The sequence below is a fragment of the Chaetodon auriga genome, chromosome 17 (genome assembly GCF_051107435.1).
Source record: "Chaetodon auriga isolate fChaAug3 chromosome 17, fChaAug3.hap1, whole genome shotgun sequence".
NCBI classification, from domain to species: Eukaryota; Metazoa; Chordata; class Actinopteri; order Chaetodontiformes; family Chaetodontidae; genus Chaetodon; species Chaetodon auriga.
The window spans coordinates 20993449-21014746 of record NC_135090.1 but is presented as its reverse complement, the minus strand read 5'-3'; the positions used below and the strand labels follow the sequence as shown (position 1 = coordinate 21014746).

The 21298-nt window shown below is 43.5% G+C and overlaps 1 protein-coding gene across 2 annotated transcripts in view; it reads left to right on the top strand.

Annotated features, from left to right (window-relative positions):
• pvrl2l (PVR cell adhesion molecule related 2 like) overlaps positions 1 to 21298 on the top strand; it is a 260909-nt gene that overhangs the window by 92713 nt on the left and 146898 nt on the right. For both annotated transcript variants that reach the window (XM_076754006.1, XM_076754005.1), the window contains exons 2-3: positions 15467 to 15579; positions 17843 to 18086. In XM_076754006.1, coding sequence (XP_076610121.1) covers positions 15467 to 15579; positions 17843 to 18086 — 357 coding nt within the window. The remainder of the gene's footprint in view (positions 1 to 15466; positions 15580 to 17842; positions 18087 to 21298) is intronic.

Here is a 21298-nt window from a genome sequence, read left to right as displayed (position 1 = left end):
TTAATGTTCGATTTGCGAAGACGGGAACTTGGAGGATGATCACAAGAGTAATGGATCTACTCGTCGGCTAATTGTTTCCATACCTGGGCCCGGCTTCAGAGCGAGGGAGGCTCTTCCCTGCAGTGTGTGAATTGAGCGCTTAGCGTTTGAGTGTTATGACATCTGACAGAGGGAGTAATGAACGTTCATCGGAGGAGGAGGTGAACCTGTAGGAATAAATGTGCTGCGTTCGCCAGAATCACCTGCTTTATTAGCGATTAGCGCGCCTTCCAACTCAACCAGCTTCCTTCCTGTGAGTGATGATCTTTTGATGTGTGTCCACTGAGCGGTGAGTGTTGACCGGACTGCAATCGATCAATTATTGATAAGGCCTCCGGGCAGAAACATTGAATTTTTGATAAAATACCTGATAATCTCTGCAATGGAAACATAACTTTAAATCGTACACCTCTCAGCTCTTCACCAGTCAAACTGTGGCTCTTAAACGTTCCCAAACAGACACATGATGATGAAAATAAACCGTCACTCCTTTTGCTGGGGAATCCCTGCAAAGACTTCAAGCGCCTCCAGTGATCTCTGGGCCCCTTTTAAAGCCCCTGATTTAATTTCTGTTGATATTTCACTGGTTGTTTCTGCACATATTGAGCCCCCAGCCCCCCTCCCATCCCCGTTCTGTGTCATCGTCGGAAGTGTTAACATTGGTGTTCGTCTCCTGATCATCCCTTATTAATTTGTGTTCGGCTTTGTAATCCGGTTATTTGCCACTTGCTTCCCGTTCTGGCAGAAAATATCAGTAATTAGAGCTCAGTGCTTGGCTGGCCACATTACGCTCGTCTTAGTGTTTTACTGAAGAGTGCTTGTTAAAATGGACCCGTGTCGCTTTGAACTGAAATGAGCCAAATCCACCCCCATTGTTGGAATCCACCCGTCTATCTCAGTGATTCACAATCTCAGCCAACTCAGGAATGATGAGTCACAAGTTGATTTTGGGGGGAAAAAAAATAGATTAAAAACAAATCTAATCTCTGAAACCTGAGAAAATATGGCTCAGACTTCGTGATGAATTTGTTTTGCTTGTAAAATGTTAAATGTTTCCAGCTTCTTGGCTTCCTGCTGTAATTGATAATTAAAATTTCCTCTGCTGTTAACCATTATGCATATTTCTGGCTTCCATTTGCAGTCACTTGGCCTGTTTCTGGTTTGTTTTCAGGCTGAGAGTAATCAATTTGAAACTCACCTGCTGTAAGTCTAAATTTTTATTCAAATATGCGTAACTTGGTGGATTGTGCTCAGACCAGATTGGCAACTGGACCCTTGTGATATGGAGACGGTATTTAATTATGCCCTATGAAGTACGCTTAGATAAGCAATGAATAAGAGCAAATATGAGAGTGGCAGGTGTCATGCGCACACACATATCAGTGAGCCAGTTTCCTTTGTGTAATAAACCCTTGCATTGTTCCAGGCGAGTGTTAAAAGCCGGATCATAAAGCAGGAAAGAAGGCACTTGCTTGTAAGTAATGGCTAATGGGCTTATACCCGGGCGGCTAAATGCACCTGATTGTGGTGTAGGTGGACATAACAGCAGAGACACCAGCACTGGTACATACCTGGACGCCATCCTCACAGCCAGGGCTTGGCGAGCGGCCGAACACAGGCCTGAGCAAAAATAGGGACCAGAAAATAGATGGTGGTGATGGCAGAGATAGGTGTGAGGAGCCGTGTGCCTGGCAAAAATTGGAAATGAAAAACAAGCAGGGCTGCAGCTGTAGTCTCACTCAATCAATTAGTGAACTGATTAATTTGTTGATTGATGAAAAATTAATTCACAATTTCCCATCTGCTCAAGGAGGATTTGTGTGTTTTAAGTTATTATTAATGTTTGAGCTTCAAACACTCAATCCTAACAAGTCATCTTGGGCTCTGGGAACGAGTATTTTTCATGTTTTGTGGACCCAACAGTTCATTTTGTCAGTCAAAAGAGTAACCAGCAGATTGATGACTGGTGAACTATTCGTGCAGCTTCGATGAACAGCTGGTTAAAATGTGTGAGACGCTCCACCGAGGAGCTGAAAATAGTGGCTGTGCTCTTGTGTCCTCAGTTGCAAAGACAAATGGTGGATAAAGATTTCCAAAGTTTATTTAGAAACCAGCGATGTGTGTGAAAGGTCACACCCAGACTGCGCTATAGCCTGTAGTACAGAGGGAGTTTAATGAACACGAGTGTGATTGATAACGTGTACTTAAGCACGTTGTCCCTAAGGATGCTTCTCTGGGCAAGACTTTCTAAAAAAAAAAAAAAAAAAAAAAGTTCCACAAGGACACAACAGAGATGACTTAATGTTCCTGGATTGGCTCATCATCCACAGTGTCTTCAACTCAGTTTTCCAATCTCTGCTCTGCTTCAGCCTTAATGGGACAGTTGTTATTGTTGCTGTCATATCACATCAATCAGTTTCCTTCATTTCCAGCATCGCACGAGGAGTGACGGTCTGTGAGAGCCCGAGTGGAAGCCTGGGGCCAAAGATCGTTGTTGTTTCTGTGGTTTTTGGACCAGTATGTTGATATCATTGCCACGTGGTGTTTCCATTTCTGTCCTGTAGAATCACGACTGTACGTTCCAGAAGTCAACAGTAACATAAGATGCTCGTTATGCCTTTGAGTTCTGAGGATTCTCTCCCAGTTTCACACTCGCTTTGCCCCTTTGCCTTTTCTTGTCCTTTCTGCCAATATTGGATAACCATCTAATTTGTTCAGAGCTACATCTCTTATATCATGATCCCCTTCCCGTCTTTTCTTTCTTTTTTTTTGAATAATTCCTTTTGATGAATTCCTCGCTGGCCTTTGATCTGTGCCGCACAAGTGGATTGAGCAGGAGAAGCGCATCAGATGGGCAAGGCGAACTCTTCAATGTAAGTCTGAGGAGAGCCGTGTGGCCTTGATCAACAAGGGGCATGAAAAGAAATGCCTGCACATGAAAGGAAGCGTGGAACAAAGGCCATTGACACGGGTGCTGCGGATCCTTTGTTGTGTTCAGATATGACACAGATGTATCATTTAATGCAGCACAGAATGTGGACAGCGTCACGCTCCGCTTTCTCCCATCTTCAACCTTTTGTCCTCCCTAAAAGGAGCGCAGTCGATCTTCTTCAAGTTTGCTCACGTCGTCTGCTCTTGAAGGCGTCGTTTGCCTCCCGTCCTGTAGATACTGGGTGTCACCTCCTCTCAGAAGTGCCTGCATTTGTTTTTGTTTGTATGCTGTACAGGAGGAGCTCAGAGCGCCAGAGGTGGGCTTTTGACAACTGAGACCTGAGATATCGAACCTTCTGTTCTTTACCTCCACATCGCTGTTGGTGCTCTTGTTCTTTAATGTGTAAAGGTAGCTTGCAGTGGGAAGGCTTTTGTTTGTAGATTACACACTCGGGCATATCTCTTGGTGCATTATGCCAGAGGAACACCTGAGAAAACGTGTGCAAACACACAGAGCTGAACTTTTGTCTTTAACTTTAGTTTATCCCGGGAAGGTTTTCTGAGCTTAAGTCTTCTTTCGGCACCATCCTGCATCCATATTTATACCGTCCCATATGTTCAACACCCGGGAACAACAGCTACAGTAAGCCAGAGAGCAGCTTTAAGGGTAGAATACCTTGCTCAGGGGCACTAATGCATGTCTTGTTCACTTTTCCCAGACATTTCCAGCCTGTCTGGGGGCCTTTCTCACTAAGCAGGATTACAAAGTTGTCTGGACACCATGTAACACCCAGAACAGCTTCTTTTTACTTCAGCCCATGTTCCAGCTTTGAAGGGGTGTTCTGGGTTTTTACTCATCAAAGATATTCAGTTAACTCTGTAATCCTGCTTTGTGTGAACGGACTCAAACCGGCAAACATTCAGTCAGAGGCTCACTCGTCTGCGCTGTCGGCTTTAAGGAGTGTCATACGTGCGTCATGTTAAGGTGTACCATGACACTGAATCGCGGTGGTTGGTTGTTGGTTTTCATTCTGCTGTTGGAGGAAAGGCAGCTCTAAAACACAAAGCTGTTGTGCAACGATTGTTTTATTTAGGGTTAGTGCTTAAAAACTAAGCCTCAGAAGGCTTTACTGATAATCTGTGCTGCGTGGAGAAAAAATAGACTCTTATGAACTTTTTAATTTAGCGATATAAGGATATTCATAGAGTAGGAACTGAGAACTAGAGTAGATCCCACGATAAATATCACCTGAGTGAGTGATAAATATAAGGTAATGGGAGTCTTGCAATATTTTTTTTCTATTCTTACCCAAATGTTATTTCTTTCTGTGAGGTTTGCGTCTCCACATGTAACAAATCAGAGTCACCAAACTGTCATAACTGCACAAACTTGCTGTAAATCGTCCGTTTCAGCCACCAGTTAATGCACATTCTTGATATTTCATCAGCAGCATGATCAAAGCCTGCGATACTGACATGTAAGACTGAAATAAACGTTGCTGAAATGAGACATGTTGTTGTTCCCCCGTGGAGAGACTGTGTGTACATGACTCACACGACATGTCTGGAACACTTGTCAATTCTGCTCATACCTAGAAGACTGGTGAAGGCCATGACTGCTGCTCACATCAGGCCCAGTGTGGGCATGTGTATGTCGAAAGTCGCTGCCTGTAACAATATGTTTTTCCTTTGAAAATGCAGCGCGGATCCTTGACACACAGAAAAAGACCGGTGGAAACTGTGGTGGCGTGCTACCCAGACGCACCTTCACGCCAACGCTGTGCATCATGCACATTAAAGCAAAAGGAGCAGCAGGTCTGACGCCGAGACTGCCATCTGTCTGTTTTAGTTTCAGTCAGAGATGTATGGATGACGTACCTGAACAAGTGGGAGCTGAAAGCTATCTATGTTCCCTGCAGTTTCTACAGTGTAACTAAATTGCATATCCACCACCTATTCATTATGATAACAATAGCTTTTGTGTGGAGTATCGTGGACCTCGTCAGCCCTCTCGATGGTGCGAAGGCGCCGGTGTGAATGGGAAATCTCTTCCTCATCTATCATCAAAAGGACAATAAAAGCTTGATTAAAGATGATTATATACAGTAGAAGTCATTTAGTGTCAAATACAAATTACTGATGAGTCAGCTCTTACGCTGATTGAAGTCTTTCCCTCTCTTTCACACACACACACATTGCAACTGCAGAATTTCAATTCTTCTCGTGAGATAGTCTACTGTGCATTTTGGAAATAATGCAGAAGGATTTTAAAAGGGTTTCATAAGCCCACGGGCCATATCATTTCCTCACCCCACAGAGGATTATGCAGCAGTGGGAAAAAAAAAGAAATCGCCATGACTGGAGTTAATGGATTGTGAGCTGACAACATGGTAACACTGAAAAGCCACCCACGGTGTAAACATGCCAATAGTCTGAGCTGTCAGCTGCCCATTAGTGTTACTCTAAAATTAAAAGTTACTTCTGCTGCTTTTGTGGCTCAGCCCATCACACCACATTATCACATAACTGGAAAACGAATGCCAAAAATATCATGAGAATCGTGTTACTCTTACTGCAAATTAAAAGTTCTCCTCTGAAATTTTTATTGGCAGCTTCATTGTTCACCAGCAGTAAACTCTCAAATAGTGAAACCCGTCGCTGATTTTTACAAAAGAATAGACCTCACACGAACCCGTTTTTACTTCATTTATACGTTTGAGTGATCCCTTGCTGTGTTTTGCCCCAGCTCAGCAAGTAAAACACACTAAGGGAGCAAAACGCTCTAAAAGTGAATTCTCTATTGTCACTTAAAAGACGACTTCAAGCAGAAAGATGATGTGAGCCAAATTTGGTGTTTGTACAAAGTCGGAGCTCTCTCCATTGTTCCTCTTACCATGTGAAGAAAGTCAAAATGTCACTTTGTGTTGGCGAATACATTTCAGAGAGCCGCCTCGTCGCTCGGGACGTGGCTGCTGGTCTGTTTCATCACCTCAGTGTCTCTAAAGTCTCTTCCCACCTGTTGAAGGCAGTTTGAAATCACATCAGGGAGCTAATCACGCGGAGCATTTGTCAACAAAGCTGCACTTACGCATTCGCAGCGATTGTTGAGGATGCTTCCAGCTGTGACGAACTTTTCCAATTCTCCATTTAAATTACTCCAAATGACACCGTGCACTTAATGCTGTGAGAGCTATATCTAATCAGGCAATGACTCAAGCTTTCAGCGCCAGTTAGAGTTAATTCAGGGGTACTGATGTGCGGCAAGACAACAATTCCTGCAGCAATGTGGGAACTTTTTGGTCTTTCGTGCGCTCAACACAAAGAATCCACTTTGTTTTTGAGCAGGTTATCATTTTCCGCCGTGTGGACGTCTTACTTAGATCAATACATCATGCATATTGATGATCCAGCCTCGAAAGTTCTCAAAAGAAAGGGCCCAAACTATTTAATATCTGTGATGATTAGAGATGATTTGCTTCCATTTGATGCTGACAATCATTTTATATCGAGATGAAGCGTTTTTGTTCAGCATGTGAACGTTTCAGTACAGAACAAACATCAGTCCCAGCTCTGGTCTTTAATCACAGCTTATTACTGTTTATGTAGGTTACATTTGTTGAATAAAATCACACTCATTTTCTGCTCTAATTTGTCATTCAGAACGTCTCAGTGTAACGAAGCAGCCACGACCACTGAATCATCTACTATCCTTCAGCTAATAATATCATTAGCTTGAATTTTGTGCCAGAAAATATGGACATTGATGGATTGAGCTCCAATATGTGAGAAGATGGTGAATAATACAACGTTTTGGACGTGAATCCTCGCGGAGCGAAATGAGAGAGAATGATTCTGCAATTTTCTGCTTTTCATCAACCTCTGTTGATTGTGTTTGAATTTTCAAACGCTGGATGTCCCATTTTGGAATTAATTTCAGCTGTATTAGCATCTTTGTGGTATCAAATCCTCACAGACACAAACAGATGCCAGAACCTGCCAGCTAACGGTAACTGTGTGTGTGTGTGTGTGTGTGTGTGTGTGTGTGTGTGTGTGTGTGTGAAACCAAAGCCGTCCTCGTGACAACTAATCTCCTCTTTCCTTTTCTCTCCGCCACATTGTTGATCAGTGTCCTGTTACTGAAAAGCCAATGTAAAATGCCATGATTATGAGCTGTCAAATGTCAATTACCGGTAATTCGGCCCCCCGGTGTGCGATGGATGAGCCAGTCGCTCAGCGCCAGCCCTCCTCCACCTCTTCCCGTCTCCTCCGCATCACATCTGAAGAATTCTATCTGTTTTTGTCCATGTGTGAATGTCACGAGTGTCTCATTTTAATGGGTGTTGATCCTGTTTAATGACTCCGCTGTGTGTGAAATACATCAAAGTCCGCAATGATTGATGCCCTGTGCTGTAGCCCTTTAACACTCATGATTCACTCATGACTCTGAATGTTACAAACAAACGGTAATAACGCGATGAATGGCTCCGGAAACTCGGCTCTAAAGAGCATTTTAGGGTCTTTCAGCTTATTGTTTTGTTTACATGTCTGTCATCAGCCATTTTTTTTGGCCACAGCAGACTGTTGTTTTCAGCAAAACCAACTTTCTGTCATCAAAGTTAGCAACTAGCTGGTGAACATTGTGGAGCATTGAGGAACTAAAGAGACTATTTTTCCTGGAAATTGGTGGAGACAAAAAAACAGCTAATAGGATGGTTAATATTACACTTAACATTCATTAGGTCGCCTGAAACACAACTCCAAATGAATGCTAATGCTGGTCTGTATCTGCCTGATGTGCAAATAGTCAATTCTTTGCTAACAAGTTCATGGAGCAGTATGTCAGTGTTGTGTTCACAGCTTGTTTCTTGAGTGTCCGGTTTAAGCTCCAGCAAGAAGAAATCCAGGAAAAAACTATCTGAAGACAGCCTTGTTTTGAGGGGTTCCTGATATCCGTCAGTCCTACCTTTCATCCTTCTCCTCCGTCTGCCACTTCACATAAAAATGTATATTTCCTCATATTAAACTCTTCACGTGAATGAAAACAATGCCACAAGCTGCACATTGCTTAAAACTGTCACTTCATGAATCTTTCAAACCCATTTCATCCCTTGTTAGCGGCACAGTGGTAGCAGTGGCCTTAAGCTTGATTCATGCTTGATCACTCCACGCTCTCGACAGCTGTCTCTCGACAGAAGATGCTGCGTCTCTCCTCACCTGCATTTACACCTGAGCGACAAAGTCTGGAGGACAGAAATGACGAGGTGAAGTGATCACACAGTTAACCCGCTGAACATGCAGGTTCTGCCAAGACAGATGTTGTTTCACTCCTGGATGAGCACAGAAATGATTGGACTGAAATGACTCATCCATATATAGAAACTGGTCATTCCAGTTTCCTTTTTCAGAGTCCAGAGTGGAAACGTTGAGTTGTGACTTGTTTTGAGCGTTCTGCAAGTCTATAACAGGAAGTTGTGCAATTTAATGAAGTACATTCACATGTACAAATTTCAGGTACATCATACATGTTTTTACTTAAGTCTCGCTCCCATGTTTTCGTACCTCTCATTCTCGCGATCACCGTATCTTCAGATTTCCACAAAAAGGATTCAAGGATGAACTGATTAGATTTTGGTGGTCAAAGGCCACTGTGAGCATACTCGAAACATTTTGGGGGATAAGTCAAGAACTCATGAGTTAAATATGACAAAATTTCACACAAATGTCTCATTTGTGATGACACTTTATGTGCAAAATGTAGCCCAGGTGGAAAAAACCTCATAGGTAATGAGATTAAAGAAAAAGGGAGAGAGAATATTTGTTTTATTTAATTTTTATTTGGTGCATCGGCAAGATATTAAATGTCCTACTGCGCTTAAAAGCACCACTACGTTCACATGACCCGACGTGGGGGAGGTGCCCCGCCTCAATAGCCAATCAGGGCCCACGCAGGCCCGTTCAGCCTGTCAGCTCAGGGGTGAAGTCCAGGCGTGTTTGCCTTTCGCGCTTTTCTGACTGTAGACGTCGGAGTGAGAGTAGCTACGTGCTAAGAAAACGAGAGAAAGTCCGGTGAGAAGGAGGAAGATAAAGCCAGCTAACTTGCCTGCTGTGAGTCCGGAGCCGAGCAACTCAGCAACAGGACACGAGTTATGTCGGTAAGACGAGTCGGATACCTGTTAAAAAGAAAGCTCATTAATACTTACGGTCGTCGTCCATGCTAATGCTAGCTCGGCGTCTCGCAGGCTAGCTTACCTCCCATCTGGTGAGACGTTACAAGCCCGAAGTTGATGTGCTCAGCTTTGAACACAGAGCAACAGTGAGAAATGTGTCCCTCTGAGCTGCCCTGATATTATTTATTATGTTTTGAATACGTGACTGCAGCCAGCATTATTTTTTTTTTTACAATTTCATGCCGATGAAATTTGTTTTCAATTAAATGCAAATTACCGAATTTATACCATCTCACTTGTGAGTTTAAAGTAGTTCAGAGAGTAACTTTTGGTGCAGCTTTTCTATTGCACTAGTAGGCCTATAGTGCAGCAGGAGTAAATAAGCACACAACTGATTCAATATATGAACCTACTGTTATTTTATTTGCACTTTTATGTTATTCCAGTTATGATATGCCTGTTATGATAAGCCATCATATCTCAGTCGTATTAGTCACTGACCGTGATGGATATTCTTGAGACACTGTTGACATAAACAGTAAAACATGAGAGCTCTTCAATGTTTAACCCTCATATTGAACCTTGATATGCTTTGAATGTTGTACAACTAAAGAAATAAGGTTGATCACATTGAAGTTTCATGTAGGAGATTTAATGCAGTACTTGCATTCCAACAACAAAACCCTTAAGGATGCGACTGAGAATAGCGTGTGATAGATATGTGTGACCTTGTCTATAGGTCAGGTTTTTCTTTTTGAGTGGATGAGAATCCAAGGACCAGGATGAAATCCCGATCATGTCAGATGGCGAGCTAAAGAGCTGTGAAGAAGAAACACACATACTCTCTCACACATACAGTCGCATCCCATGAACTATTGAAACCAGGTGCACCTGTAAATACTTTTCAGTTTCATAAAAGCCCAACGAACAGCATTTTTTCATTTTCTATGTGCACATTTCTCATATGTTTTGGGGTATTTTCGGGTTATATAATTATATTTTTGTACAAATTGGCCATTGTTCTTTATTCTTTGTAACAATATAAGAGTCGCTACTCAATTGTTATTTCCGTGTTGGCTCATGATTGTTGACAGGTGATTGTCGTATCATTTCCTCTGTCGAAATAAACGACGCCAAATTCAAAAGAAACAGCCGGGCCATCAACGCTTGTTTGCGTTGAAAACACTTTCAGTGACTCGGGAGACAAAACGCTGATTTAACTTTGCATCTTTAATGAGTGGCTCATGGTGTGCCATTGGATGTAAATAACCTTTCCAGAGCCTGTTACCACATGCAGCAGGAATCCAATTAGGAACTTACCATTGATACCCAGACACTAATAAGAACACTGCCGTGAGACAGAGGCTACCTAGCATGTGGTCTTTAGTCTAATGTATTCACAGTAATTATGGTGGCTGAACTACTTTGATAACCTTGATAATCGTATTTTGGAAAGAGCAACAAGAGAAGTTGAATTAGTGTCATTGCTGTTGATAAGGTGAAATATATCTCCGTGCAACGCCTTCAGCTTTTCAAATGTGGCTAATATTTCCTGTTTTAGCGTCTGACCCGTTATGACAGGTTAATTAAAAAAAAGAAAAGAAAAACAACGCAGCTGTTGCTTCGCTGCCCTCTACAGGTATGTGATTTAGATGTTAATGTGGATGAGTGTCTACCCCGTCAGCGTATTCCTCACGCTTACGCTACGTGTCCGTCTACATGGAGAAGCTCCACATAAACAGGCAAATGCCACAAGCCTCTAAATGTCAATTAACTGTGATTCATCTCTCTGGTGCATTGGGAAGGAAGTGGAGTGTGGCCATTCATTTAACCGCCTCCCCTCTTTGACTTTCCATTTACGTTTAGCTGATGCTTCAATCCACAGTGACTTCCACTGAGTGCAACAGTCGAATAAGCTGCAAATTGTGTGATCACTGGGGGTGTGAGCAAATAATGGAGAGGCCTGAAAAGATAAGGGTCATAGTGGTGCATTGACACCAATTTCCCTAATAACAGGACAAGTGTATGTGCAAAACGCTTGTAGGAAAAAAATAATAATAAAGAGCAGAACCACAACCAACAATTACATGTAATTTTAAAGGGCAGGAAGTTTGGCGCTAATAATTGTGTGTACCAATCGAGGAAGTGAGTGCTTCAATAAAACTGGGGGAAAATACATTACAGAGCAAACTTATAATGTGATATATTAATATTGTCTCATTGTTGAACTGTGGTTGCAGCTCCTGGTTTTCTGAATAGTAGACAGAGGAGAGAACTGCTGTGGCTGTAGTTTGTCAGGAAATGCTGGATTTTATATGCAAAAAGTAAGAAGGAAATTAAGTGTTAGTATCTGGACTGCTTCTATTTATCTCTTTAAAGACTTCGTCTGAGCTGCTGTGAAAACCGAAAGCTTTGGTGAACGTTGTCCTCCTCTTGCAGCAGGAAAGAACAAGTTTTTAGGTGCGTGTGAGCAAAAAAATCCAAGTGAAAATCAATTCCAATCGATCAGCTGCTTTGAAGAACTCTGTAAATCTCGGTTGAAATTGAAAAAACAATGAGCCTTGCGGGGACACTCCAGCGTTTTAGTATTGAACTTCCATAAACATGGAAGCAGCAGAGGGAGCAGCGGAGATGTCCTGATTCTTAGTGTCTAGTATGAGGCTGCAGCTCCACTAGATCCTACATTTCCCATGATGCAACTCAGTAGTGTCTTTCAAAGGACCCTTTCTGCATCCAAAATACTCACCACTCCTTCACGAGCTGTGCAGGACTCGTGAGGAGTAAACTGAGTAAAATCAGCTGTGTCACTGCTAACTTTAGCCTTCGTTGGCTGAACTCATGCTAGCTTGCTAGCATGTTTACGTTTTCATTGTCTACAGCTGTGTATCAGAGCATTAGCTCGGATGCTTGACCCTAGAGAAAACGCCACAGGTAGCCATGTTTTTGCGAGTGGCCACGTAGGCCTGTCTGAGGAGAAACGTTCTTCGTCGTCATCCTTTTCCTCAGCTCCTCTCTGAGTCAGCTCGGTCTCCGTGGGCTTTCTGGAGTCAGGCTGTGAGGAATTAAATCATTTCTGATGTGATCTCATGCTCTCTGCTCCCTTCCTTTCACTCTTTCAATGTTTGACTTTTTCCTCTCTTTTTGGCCATTTTCAGACTTCCCCTGCTCCGTGGCCTCCTTTCATTCTCATCGCCTCTCTCTGGTTTTTAGTCCTTCCTCTTCCTCTTCCTCCCCCCCTCCAGTCTCCCCCTGCAGCTTCAGACTCTCTCTCTGCTTTAGTCGTTCCTTTAGTCACTTTACTTTCTGAAACCTTCTTCCTGAGTTTCTTTCTGTCTTGCTCTTTTATTCTGTTGCATTTATCCTTCCTCATACATTTTTCTTCCATCTTCATCTTCCTCTCCTTTCACGCTCCTTCCTGGCTTCTCCTTCAGCTCTTTCAGTCTTTAACTACCTCCTCCTTCCTTCTCCATCACCCCCTCCTTCCTCTCTTTTTCACCCTGTCTCGGTTTTTATTATTTCCCCTGCGTCACAGAAGAGATTTCATTGACCACTATGAATAACCCAAAGGTTTATTTGGTTCATGACCGTCTGGTGTGTCTGTGTGTTTTTGTATTTCAGCTTCTTTATTTTAATTAGGTTAAATTCATCTGTGTGTTTGTGCATGAGAGAAGAAGAAGAAGAAGAAAAATGTGGTGGGAGGGGAAGCAAATAACGGAGACAGAGATGAACTCTTGGTTCATCGCTGCTATTCTTGTTGATTCAGGCTGTGGAAAACTCGTCCGACAGCAAATAGTCTGCTTGTATGTGCTTTGCATGTGTGTGCGTGTGTGTGTGGCTGTGCGTGGGTGTGCGTGTGTGCATCTGTCTTACAGTGGGAATGGATAACTGGTTTGACAGCCCATTGTCTCCCTCAGGGTAGAGACTGTGGTTCAATGACTGAGTCAGTCTCATATGCACTCACATTACAGTGAGATGCTCTGATTTATGCACACACACACACACACACTCGCACGCTCAGATGTACAGTAATCACACATGCACACAGCATACAGATGCCTTGACATACAAAATTCTTCCTTGCACACATGAGCGAGCACGTGGACGCATGCATGCTGTAAATCCCCAACGCCCCCTGCAGCACACACAAACTTTGCCCTCTTTGTTAGTGTTGTTGTGTTTTACAGCTGATTTGCAGGCGAAGCCCCGGCCCGACCGTTCACCTCTATGCTGTGGCATGTAACATATTGTCCTAATCAATCCCTCACACGCTAAGAGGCTTTTTCAGCGGAGCCACCCGGGGCTTGCTAGCAGTTAGCGAGTGCTTATACCCTTTTCTTCTGTGGAGAGCGAGGAGCCGGCTCCCCGCAAGAATTTTATCTTTGCAGGCGCAGAGGCTGGCAGAGAGGGCAGAGAGCGAGGGGAGGTGGAGGAGAAAAGACCTTGGTAGGATTTGATCCCGGGTCAGCGGGGGCTTCGTGGCAGGGGTCTGGATGGCTGCATGAGTGCCAGGCAGAGAGTGGAAAAGGAGAAAGAAAAGGAATACTAATAAAAGCATCATTCTGTGTCGAGGTTTGCTAAAGTGACCGTCGGGAGATTTGATTCTGAGGCTCATTGTGGCAGAATGACTTCATTCCAGAGCATGAACAACAAGACTCTTTAAAAATGTCACGTAAGGCCTCATGTGATTGTTTATGGAAGCTGCCAAACACACTGCACAGCTGCTGGACTTCAGCTAGATTACAGTAATGAAATCTGACAAGTTCTCTGATCCTTCATATCTTTGTTTTTCTTCCATATTCTGTTTGATTCGTTTTCTCTCTTTTTCTCATCTCACCATCACAAGGATTTCATTAAAGTTCCTTCATTTAAAGAAACTTAATGCAGCAAATATATTTTGTCGGCTTTATATGCGTGTACGTGTTTTAACAAGGCACAACCGCGGCAATTTATCTCACTGCTTGAGAGCTGCTTGTTGACAACTAACGTGAATAAAAAGAGTCATTGCGAAGAGGCAAGGACAGTTCACGTCAGCTGCTGAAGTGTTTTTAATGAACACATTTTTCACAAATGGCACACAACAAGGCAGAGCTTTAATGCACTTTGAAGACACAGTATCTAGGTGTGCTTTTGTAATGCTGTTGTTTAGCAGGATTTTTCCTGCTCGGGCTTTCCTGCTGCTCGCAAATGCAAACTAGTCAAAGTTTCACTTGAAAGCCACAAATGCATTTTCTGCTACATCAGTTTTATTTGTCAAATCCATCAGAAATTCAGCAGAAGCCCGGCTCTCCTGCGGAGTGCTTTTGAACGTGGAGACCTGACAGAATCGGTAGCAACACTGATTCTTGTTCGGGGGGGAAAAACAGGGTATCACAGCTACACAGCACCATTTATTTGATTTTATTTTTAGAAAAGGGAAAAAATTGAAAGTGTAGCTTCAAAAGAACCTTGCAACACACGATTTGGGCCTCAGCAGCAGACTGCTGCACACAGTTGAGTGGGATGATCGCAGAATAAGAGACGAATGTTAAGAAGAGTCATTCCACTCGACCAATTTAAGCTCAGTATTCTGAAGCAGCCTGCGGGTCAGCAGGTACTGCATGGTGTTGAGACAGTGCTCGGCTCCAGCCGTCCTCCTTTCATCTCTGTTTAAGCTGGAACGCACGGGGCAGCTCTCCCGGCTTGTTTTCGGTGAACCTGTGCGGTGGCCCGGCTGACCGGTCCCGCTCTCTCAACGCTGTTATTCATGCTCGAGCAAAGAGTTACAGGTGCTTGCCGCTGAATTTCAAACAGACTCTGCATGCAGAAGCTGCACTCGGGCTGCGGCGGTGTCGCTAAAGGCTCGCCCCCTAGCGATGCCTCCTGGTAGATGAGCTTTTGCTGTAATGAAGAGGGCCTAGCTGAAGGAAGCTGGCTAAGACTCTGCCCGAGGCTTCTTATCAAAGGCTCATGATTCAAATGTTTTCCTCTCTTGAATGAACTTCTCTCTTTTTTTTAATTGCCCCTCGTCGTCTGTCTCTCTGTGTTTCCCTCGTTCTTCTCTATAACCTTGCTTTAAATTGCCTGGAACACATTAAGGGGGGCGATCTCCCCCTTTGACAAACACAAAACGAGTGGGAGGGAAAAACATCACTCAGAGCAATTTCATTTAAAAACACCAGATTGGTGATAAAATACTTTGAATACTCTCTCTCTCCCTCAGTTTTCTCCATCTTGGTCTCTGTTCACGTTCCTCTTTTGGTTTCAACACAAACACATTCAATTATTCAAACAGTATTGATTTTGTGGACGATGCGTAATCTCCCTCTTTGTCTCCCTCTGCCTGCCTCCAGGTATCGGGGCTCAGAAAGTGCGAGTCGAGGAGGAGCTGGAGGCGTATCCCACGGAGTCCGTGGATCTCCGCTGCCAATTCATCGATGGAGGAGGCCAAACCAGACTCACACAGGTGGGAAGATGGAACACAGCTGTTGTGTCCTTAGTAACTTTGGAAGCAGCAGTTGAGATGCTAGTTATGCTTATGGAGTGAATTCATTACAAGGGATATAACGAGACGAGGTTTATTTGGAGGTCACGCAGCTCCGTCTCCCCCCGTGACATTTTCCTCATGCAGACATGTGACAACAAATTAATGCCACAATTTTTGCTCTGTGAAACTGATATTCTGAGTACTTAAACGATGGGAAACAGCTCCACTGGGTGCAGCTTAGTCTCAAACTGCCTTTTTCACACTGTGTTTTAAAAACAGAAAAGTTTCGATCTACCTGCATGAAAACAAGGAAACAAAACAATGGAAACATGGAATCTAAAAAAAAAAAAAAAAAAAGTGGAAATATTGTAGAAACATTTTTTACTGTTGGCTGAGATGGAAAAGGTTTGAGTACCGATAAAAGCAAAATGTGACAAAGTGCAACGGAAACAGACTTATCGAATACGTACATGAAGCATGAGACTTAGAAATCTCCTGAAAATCGTGTTTTCGTTCCCTTACGTTGAACCCTCCACATGCACAGAGGGAGCAGGTCCTCCTCCGCTAAGTCCACCATTTTGCACCACCATGTTTCTACAGTAGCCCAGAACAGACAAACTAAACACTGACTCTCGAGAGCACCTTTCCTGTTATTCACACATGTGCATGAGTGTTTGGCTTAGCTTAGCACAAACGTTAATTCAAAGTACGCTTTAAAATGGGATCACTGCCCATTTGAAGGTGAGGTGATCAGCAGGGGGCTTTGCACAAACATGCGGACGGGGAAACGGCCACCCTGAGCTGCCCTCTGACGACGCTAAGCTGTCCAACTTTCACACACAGCTCGTTTCATTTTAGCTCTTTGTTACCTGATGGAGAGCGGCGAGCTCACACAACACAGAATGACTGTTTGGAAGTCAGTTTATCTTATCAAACCCTATACGTAAAGCTAAAGCTAAACACTGCCAGCTGTTTGCTAGATCAGCTTGATCCTGGTGTGATCTGTCCTCCTCTGAGTTGTGAATGGAATCAATAGGCAATTTCTTCTCGTACAAAAAGTGGGATTGCAGATGGCTAAATTGCCCTGTCTAATATTTTCTTGACAATCAACAGCTAACGAGCGAGTCCACTAATTTGTGCTGACGTCTGGGTCAAAATCCGTCTTCCTCTGCCCCCCCCCCTTTTCCCTCCACATGTCATAACTTTAATAGATGCTTGTTAAATGTGTATTGATGAACTTTATTCCCTCTCCTTCCTGGTCTACCACTTTAGCCAGCAGTTTGTATTTAACACTGTCACTTTGAAAACTGAAGAGAAAATCAATTTGATACAGCATCACAGTCGTCTCCCCAGTGGTACAGTCTCAAACAGCCATAACAGATATCAATATCTTTCAGAAATCTTAAGAAGAGCTGCCTGTAAGATGGCTCCCACTCAAATCATGCTCTTTAAAATGGCAACTGGATACTTGAGAGAGGTTTTGCATGTCTAAAAGACCTTTAATTTCATCTTTCAATAGATTCTTGGCTCCTTACTCAGACAGCGTTAATTGAGTTTGACGTTTTGCTGCTATAAGTAAAAGCATTTCAGGTTTCAATGAAGACACAACAGTGCAGATTTCGCTTCTTGTGCAGAGAAACGTCAGAAATGACGGAAGCATGAGTCCTTTAATTTTGCAGTCCGTTTATTAAATGTGAGGAGAAAGGGAAAGGAGCATGCTGGTGCTCTGAGAACAATGGAAAGTTAGTGAATGAATGTGGTTCGGTGGCTGATCTGATGCGCTCACCAGCATGTTCAGCAGTTGGACCTGCAGCAGTGACTGTGACACACAGCTCATAGCGGCAATTAAGCTACTTTAAAACCCTTCGTGCTTAATTGCCGCAATTTGCTAAAAATCCCTCTCCTTCTCCTTTGAGTCATAACTCAGTCAAATCTGAACACCCTGTGAGACTTCCAGAAATCTGCTTAGAAATCACAGAAAAAGCCGAACCTGCCTGAGAAGCAGCACGTTTTTAAGGTTTCTTCCGTGTCAGATGAATCCAGTGATAGTAAAAACATGCTGGAGTTGTAAACAACAGCCTAACTGAATCTATGCCAGCATGATTCTTCCTGTTTACATCCCCTCAAAGCTTTATGGGGCACAGTTAGCTCGAGTCCTACCTCGAGGGGGGACTCACAGCCTCATTCTCATTAGATCGACACACTGGGCTCACAACCAACTCACAAACTCTGTTCTTACCAGGTGTCTTGGATATGGGAACCCATTGATGGTCAGAGGGACAACATTGCTGTTTACCACCCCATGTATGGACAGAGTTTCCCCAACTTGTCCTTCAAGGACCGAGTTGTCTTCCTCCACAACAGTCTGGAGAATCCGTCCATTAGGATTTCTAACCTAACGATGTCTGATGCCGGCCGTTACACCTGCGAGTACGCCACCTACCCATCTGGAAACGAACAAGGGACGACCACCCTCATCATGCTCGGTGAGTAGAGAAGTGATGTGTCCTTGTAACATTAGTTATTCTAACAGATTTTTTATTTCCGACATAGCTGAGAACTTTTAAGGTTTTTATCGAACAAGGATCGTGAAGGGTTCGAACACCAAAAGGTCAACAGCATTTCCACTTTTCTGCAAAAGAGGACTGTGCTTCAGAGAGGCTTTCCAAAGCTGCTCTGCTACATCAGCCTTGACAAGCGCCTCCCCAGCCATCTGCTTATCACTGCTTTCTATAAAACGAGGTTCCCATCGGACCCAAAGCCTAAGAAGAGGCAATTTAAAGTGTTTGACGAGTATTCTCATGGTGGGTCCTGGTTAGATGTGGATTGAAATCAAGGAAGATGGGTGAGGATGATCCAGATTCGGATGTGGTACCAGCCTTTATATATAGACACACTGTTCATTTACTTAAATGTGCTGTTTGATCAGCAGACAGATTGCGGCATTAGATAAACTGGAAGTCCTCATCCCAGACTTCACTCCTCAGGTTGAGCCAGCATGTTTTTGAGCTTGATATCAGGGTTTTATTCAATTAATATAGTTATCATTATTATTAGAGGAAACACCTGAACCTTGGTTTCTACATTGTAGTTAATTAAAGACTGGATCATTGAACTTGCATCAAAACGTGAATAGTAGAAATGTAACAGCTTGTCAGCAAGTGATTTTGGTTGTGGATGAAATGCTGATGTCGAATCCAAACTGTGACGTCACCCATTGGCTTGTGGATTTCCATCTTGAAGCCTCGAGTTTGGCATTATGGCCATCGCCATGTTGGATTTTTGGAGCCGAAAGTGACCATATCTGTTGCTTATTTTACTCTAAATGGCTCCATAATTTACAAATTTAGCATCACCCTGTGTGAAAGAAGACTTGAAACTAGAGACTGACACCATAAACTCATTAAGAATCAGTTCACTGAGATAATGAATCAAGTGAGAAGTCAGATCATTTCCTCATTAGCTCACATACATATGGACATGTGTATGTTTACTTAGAGCTGGGTCTGTTTTGACCAAGTGGCTGAATTAATTGCTTTTTGAGGACCCTCATTGTGGCAATAAGATGAAGGCTATTAACATAATCTCCCCATAGACTGTTGTTTTGCATGTAAATATACCCAGTAGCAGTGGCATACATTCACTGGACATTTCTCTGTCTGCCTCTGATTTACAAAGACCACATCCATATCACATCAAATACAGCCGTGGTCAACATATCCTCGCACTGCATGTTTGGATCACACTTGTCACCATTTTATGAAGAGATGAATCAAGAACTGTAAAACTAACTGAGAGGTTTTAAAACCATGAGGTGCGCCTCCTCAGGGGGGAGCAGAGGGAGAGACATGAGGCAAAGAGCCTGCATGAGGCCAAAAGGACGAGAGCATGCCAACGCTCTGAAAACAAGGGGAAGTTAGTTATTGTGGCTTGGCCTGCAGACTTGGCCGACTTATCAACACACTCAGCACTTTCAGCAACTGCTGCTGAATTTGTTGCCAGGAACACATTTGGGACAGGGTCAGCAAAAGACTGGGGAAGATGTGGAACGCTCCAAAAACACCTGTTTGGAACATTCCACAGGTAAACAGGCTCATTGGTAACAGGTGAGAGTATCATGATTGGGTGTGAAAGAGGCATCCTGGAAAGGCTCAGTCGCTCACAGCGAGGATGGAGCGAGGTTCACCACTTTGTGAACACATGATTGGATGAAGGAGATTAACACATTGACTCACTTTGGTCCATCAATCTGCTTAGAAATCACAGGAAAAAAATGCCACTTAAAAGTCAAAGTTAAATTTGGTGGTGGTGGGGAAGTGACAGGGAGGTGCAGGTGTCTTGATTTCATCTCGGGAGGAGGGGGCGCAAACAGTGACAGACTTCAGAAACCTAAATAACCAGTACTACACTATGCAATCAGCATGAGGTAAGATACAATAAACACCTGCTAGCTTTTATTCTCTGCACTGCTTAATTCCCACATATCAACAGGCTGAACCACGGCAAGCATTTAGCAAATACAGCCCAGAATGCGAATCTGGAGAAGCGCTTAAAGTTACCTCAGTGTCTTGATTCTTGAAACTGAGTGGATGTTTAGTTGCTGTTAGCAGCTGACGCATCCTGTTTGTAATCGGAGACAGCTGGTGTTATTCATCCACCCACATGTCCTCTCGTTCGCACTCCGCTTACAAAGGAATCAGATGCCTGGTGTCGTTCTCTCGCACCGAGGAGGCTTCATGCTTGAATTTGAATACCGGTTGTTCTCGCGCTGTGCTTATAGTATATGGCCCATAGCGTCAGTGCTCGTACAATGAAGAGCTCATGCATTCAGAGCTCCTGTCATAATGGCGGGCTCAGGGGGCGATCGTACACGGCGCACTTTGAACTGAAACGCTGCATTTACTGAATTCATAATAGTGCAATCCGCCTGGTGCTTTTTCCCTGAATTTTGTTTGTCAGGGTGAGATGTGGGAGATGTTTGAGCCCTCTTTTTCTTCAGAAATTCATTACATTTTGTTAATTTGGTCCCTGTACAATCAAAGGAAGAGTGAAAGAAAGCTGGATTTCTGAAAGAATTGACAGCATGCTCAAACTGTAAATGTGGGGATACTCACTGAAATGGTACACACAGATTCTCCTGTAAGTCACTGTGCAGTTAGGAGGCATTCATTAAAAAATGAACTCCAGTACCAGAGGTCAAAACTCCAGCAACACTTGTAGTATAATGAACAGAGAGTTAAGACTGTCAGGTTCATGGATGACCCTGATGAAGCCTCAAGCTCAGCAGAGTTGGTCTGACGGCGAAGTTGTTCTTTATGCTCTAAAAGTTGCTGGACTTTTGATCTTCTCAGACTTTTTCCCTTTTCCATGTTTGAAGTAGGTGAAGTTGTGCCAGAATTCCCTGCTTTGCTACCCTAGTTGTTGCAGCCAATATGGTTCATAAGAAGAAGTGTTTTACAATTCCTTTTGTGTTCCCCCAGCTGGGCCAGTAATATTTTCCCCAGTAGTTTTTATAAGTAAACCTTCACACAACAATACAAAATCCACCCTGGAAGCTTCTCTCACAGAGAGCGGCGCACACAGGAGAACTTGGCTGTATTGCAGAGAAAACATGGAGAGATATTCTGGCGGGCTTGCAGAAGGATGTGGGCTAAGCCTCCTAAACTGCTCCTGCTGGCACAAAGCAGAGGTAGACTGG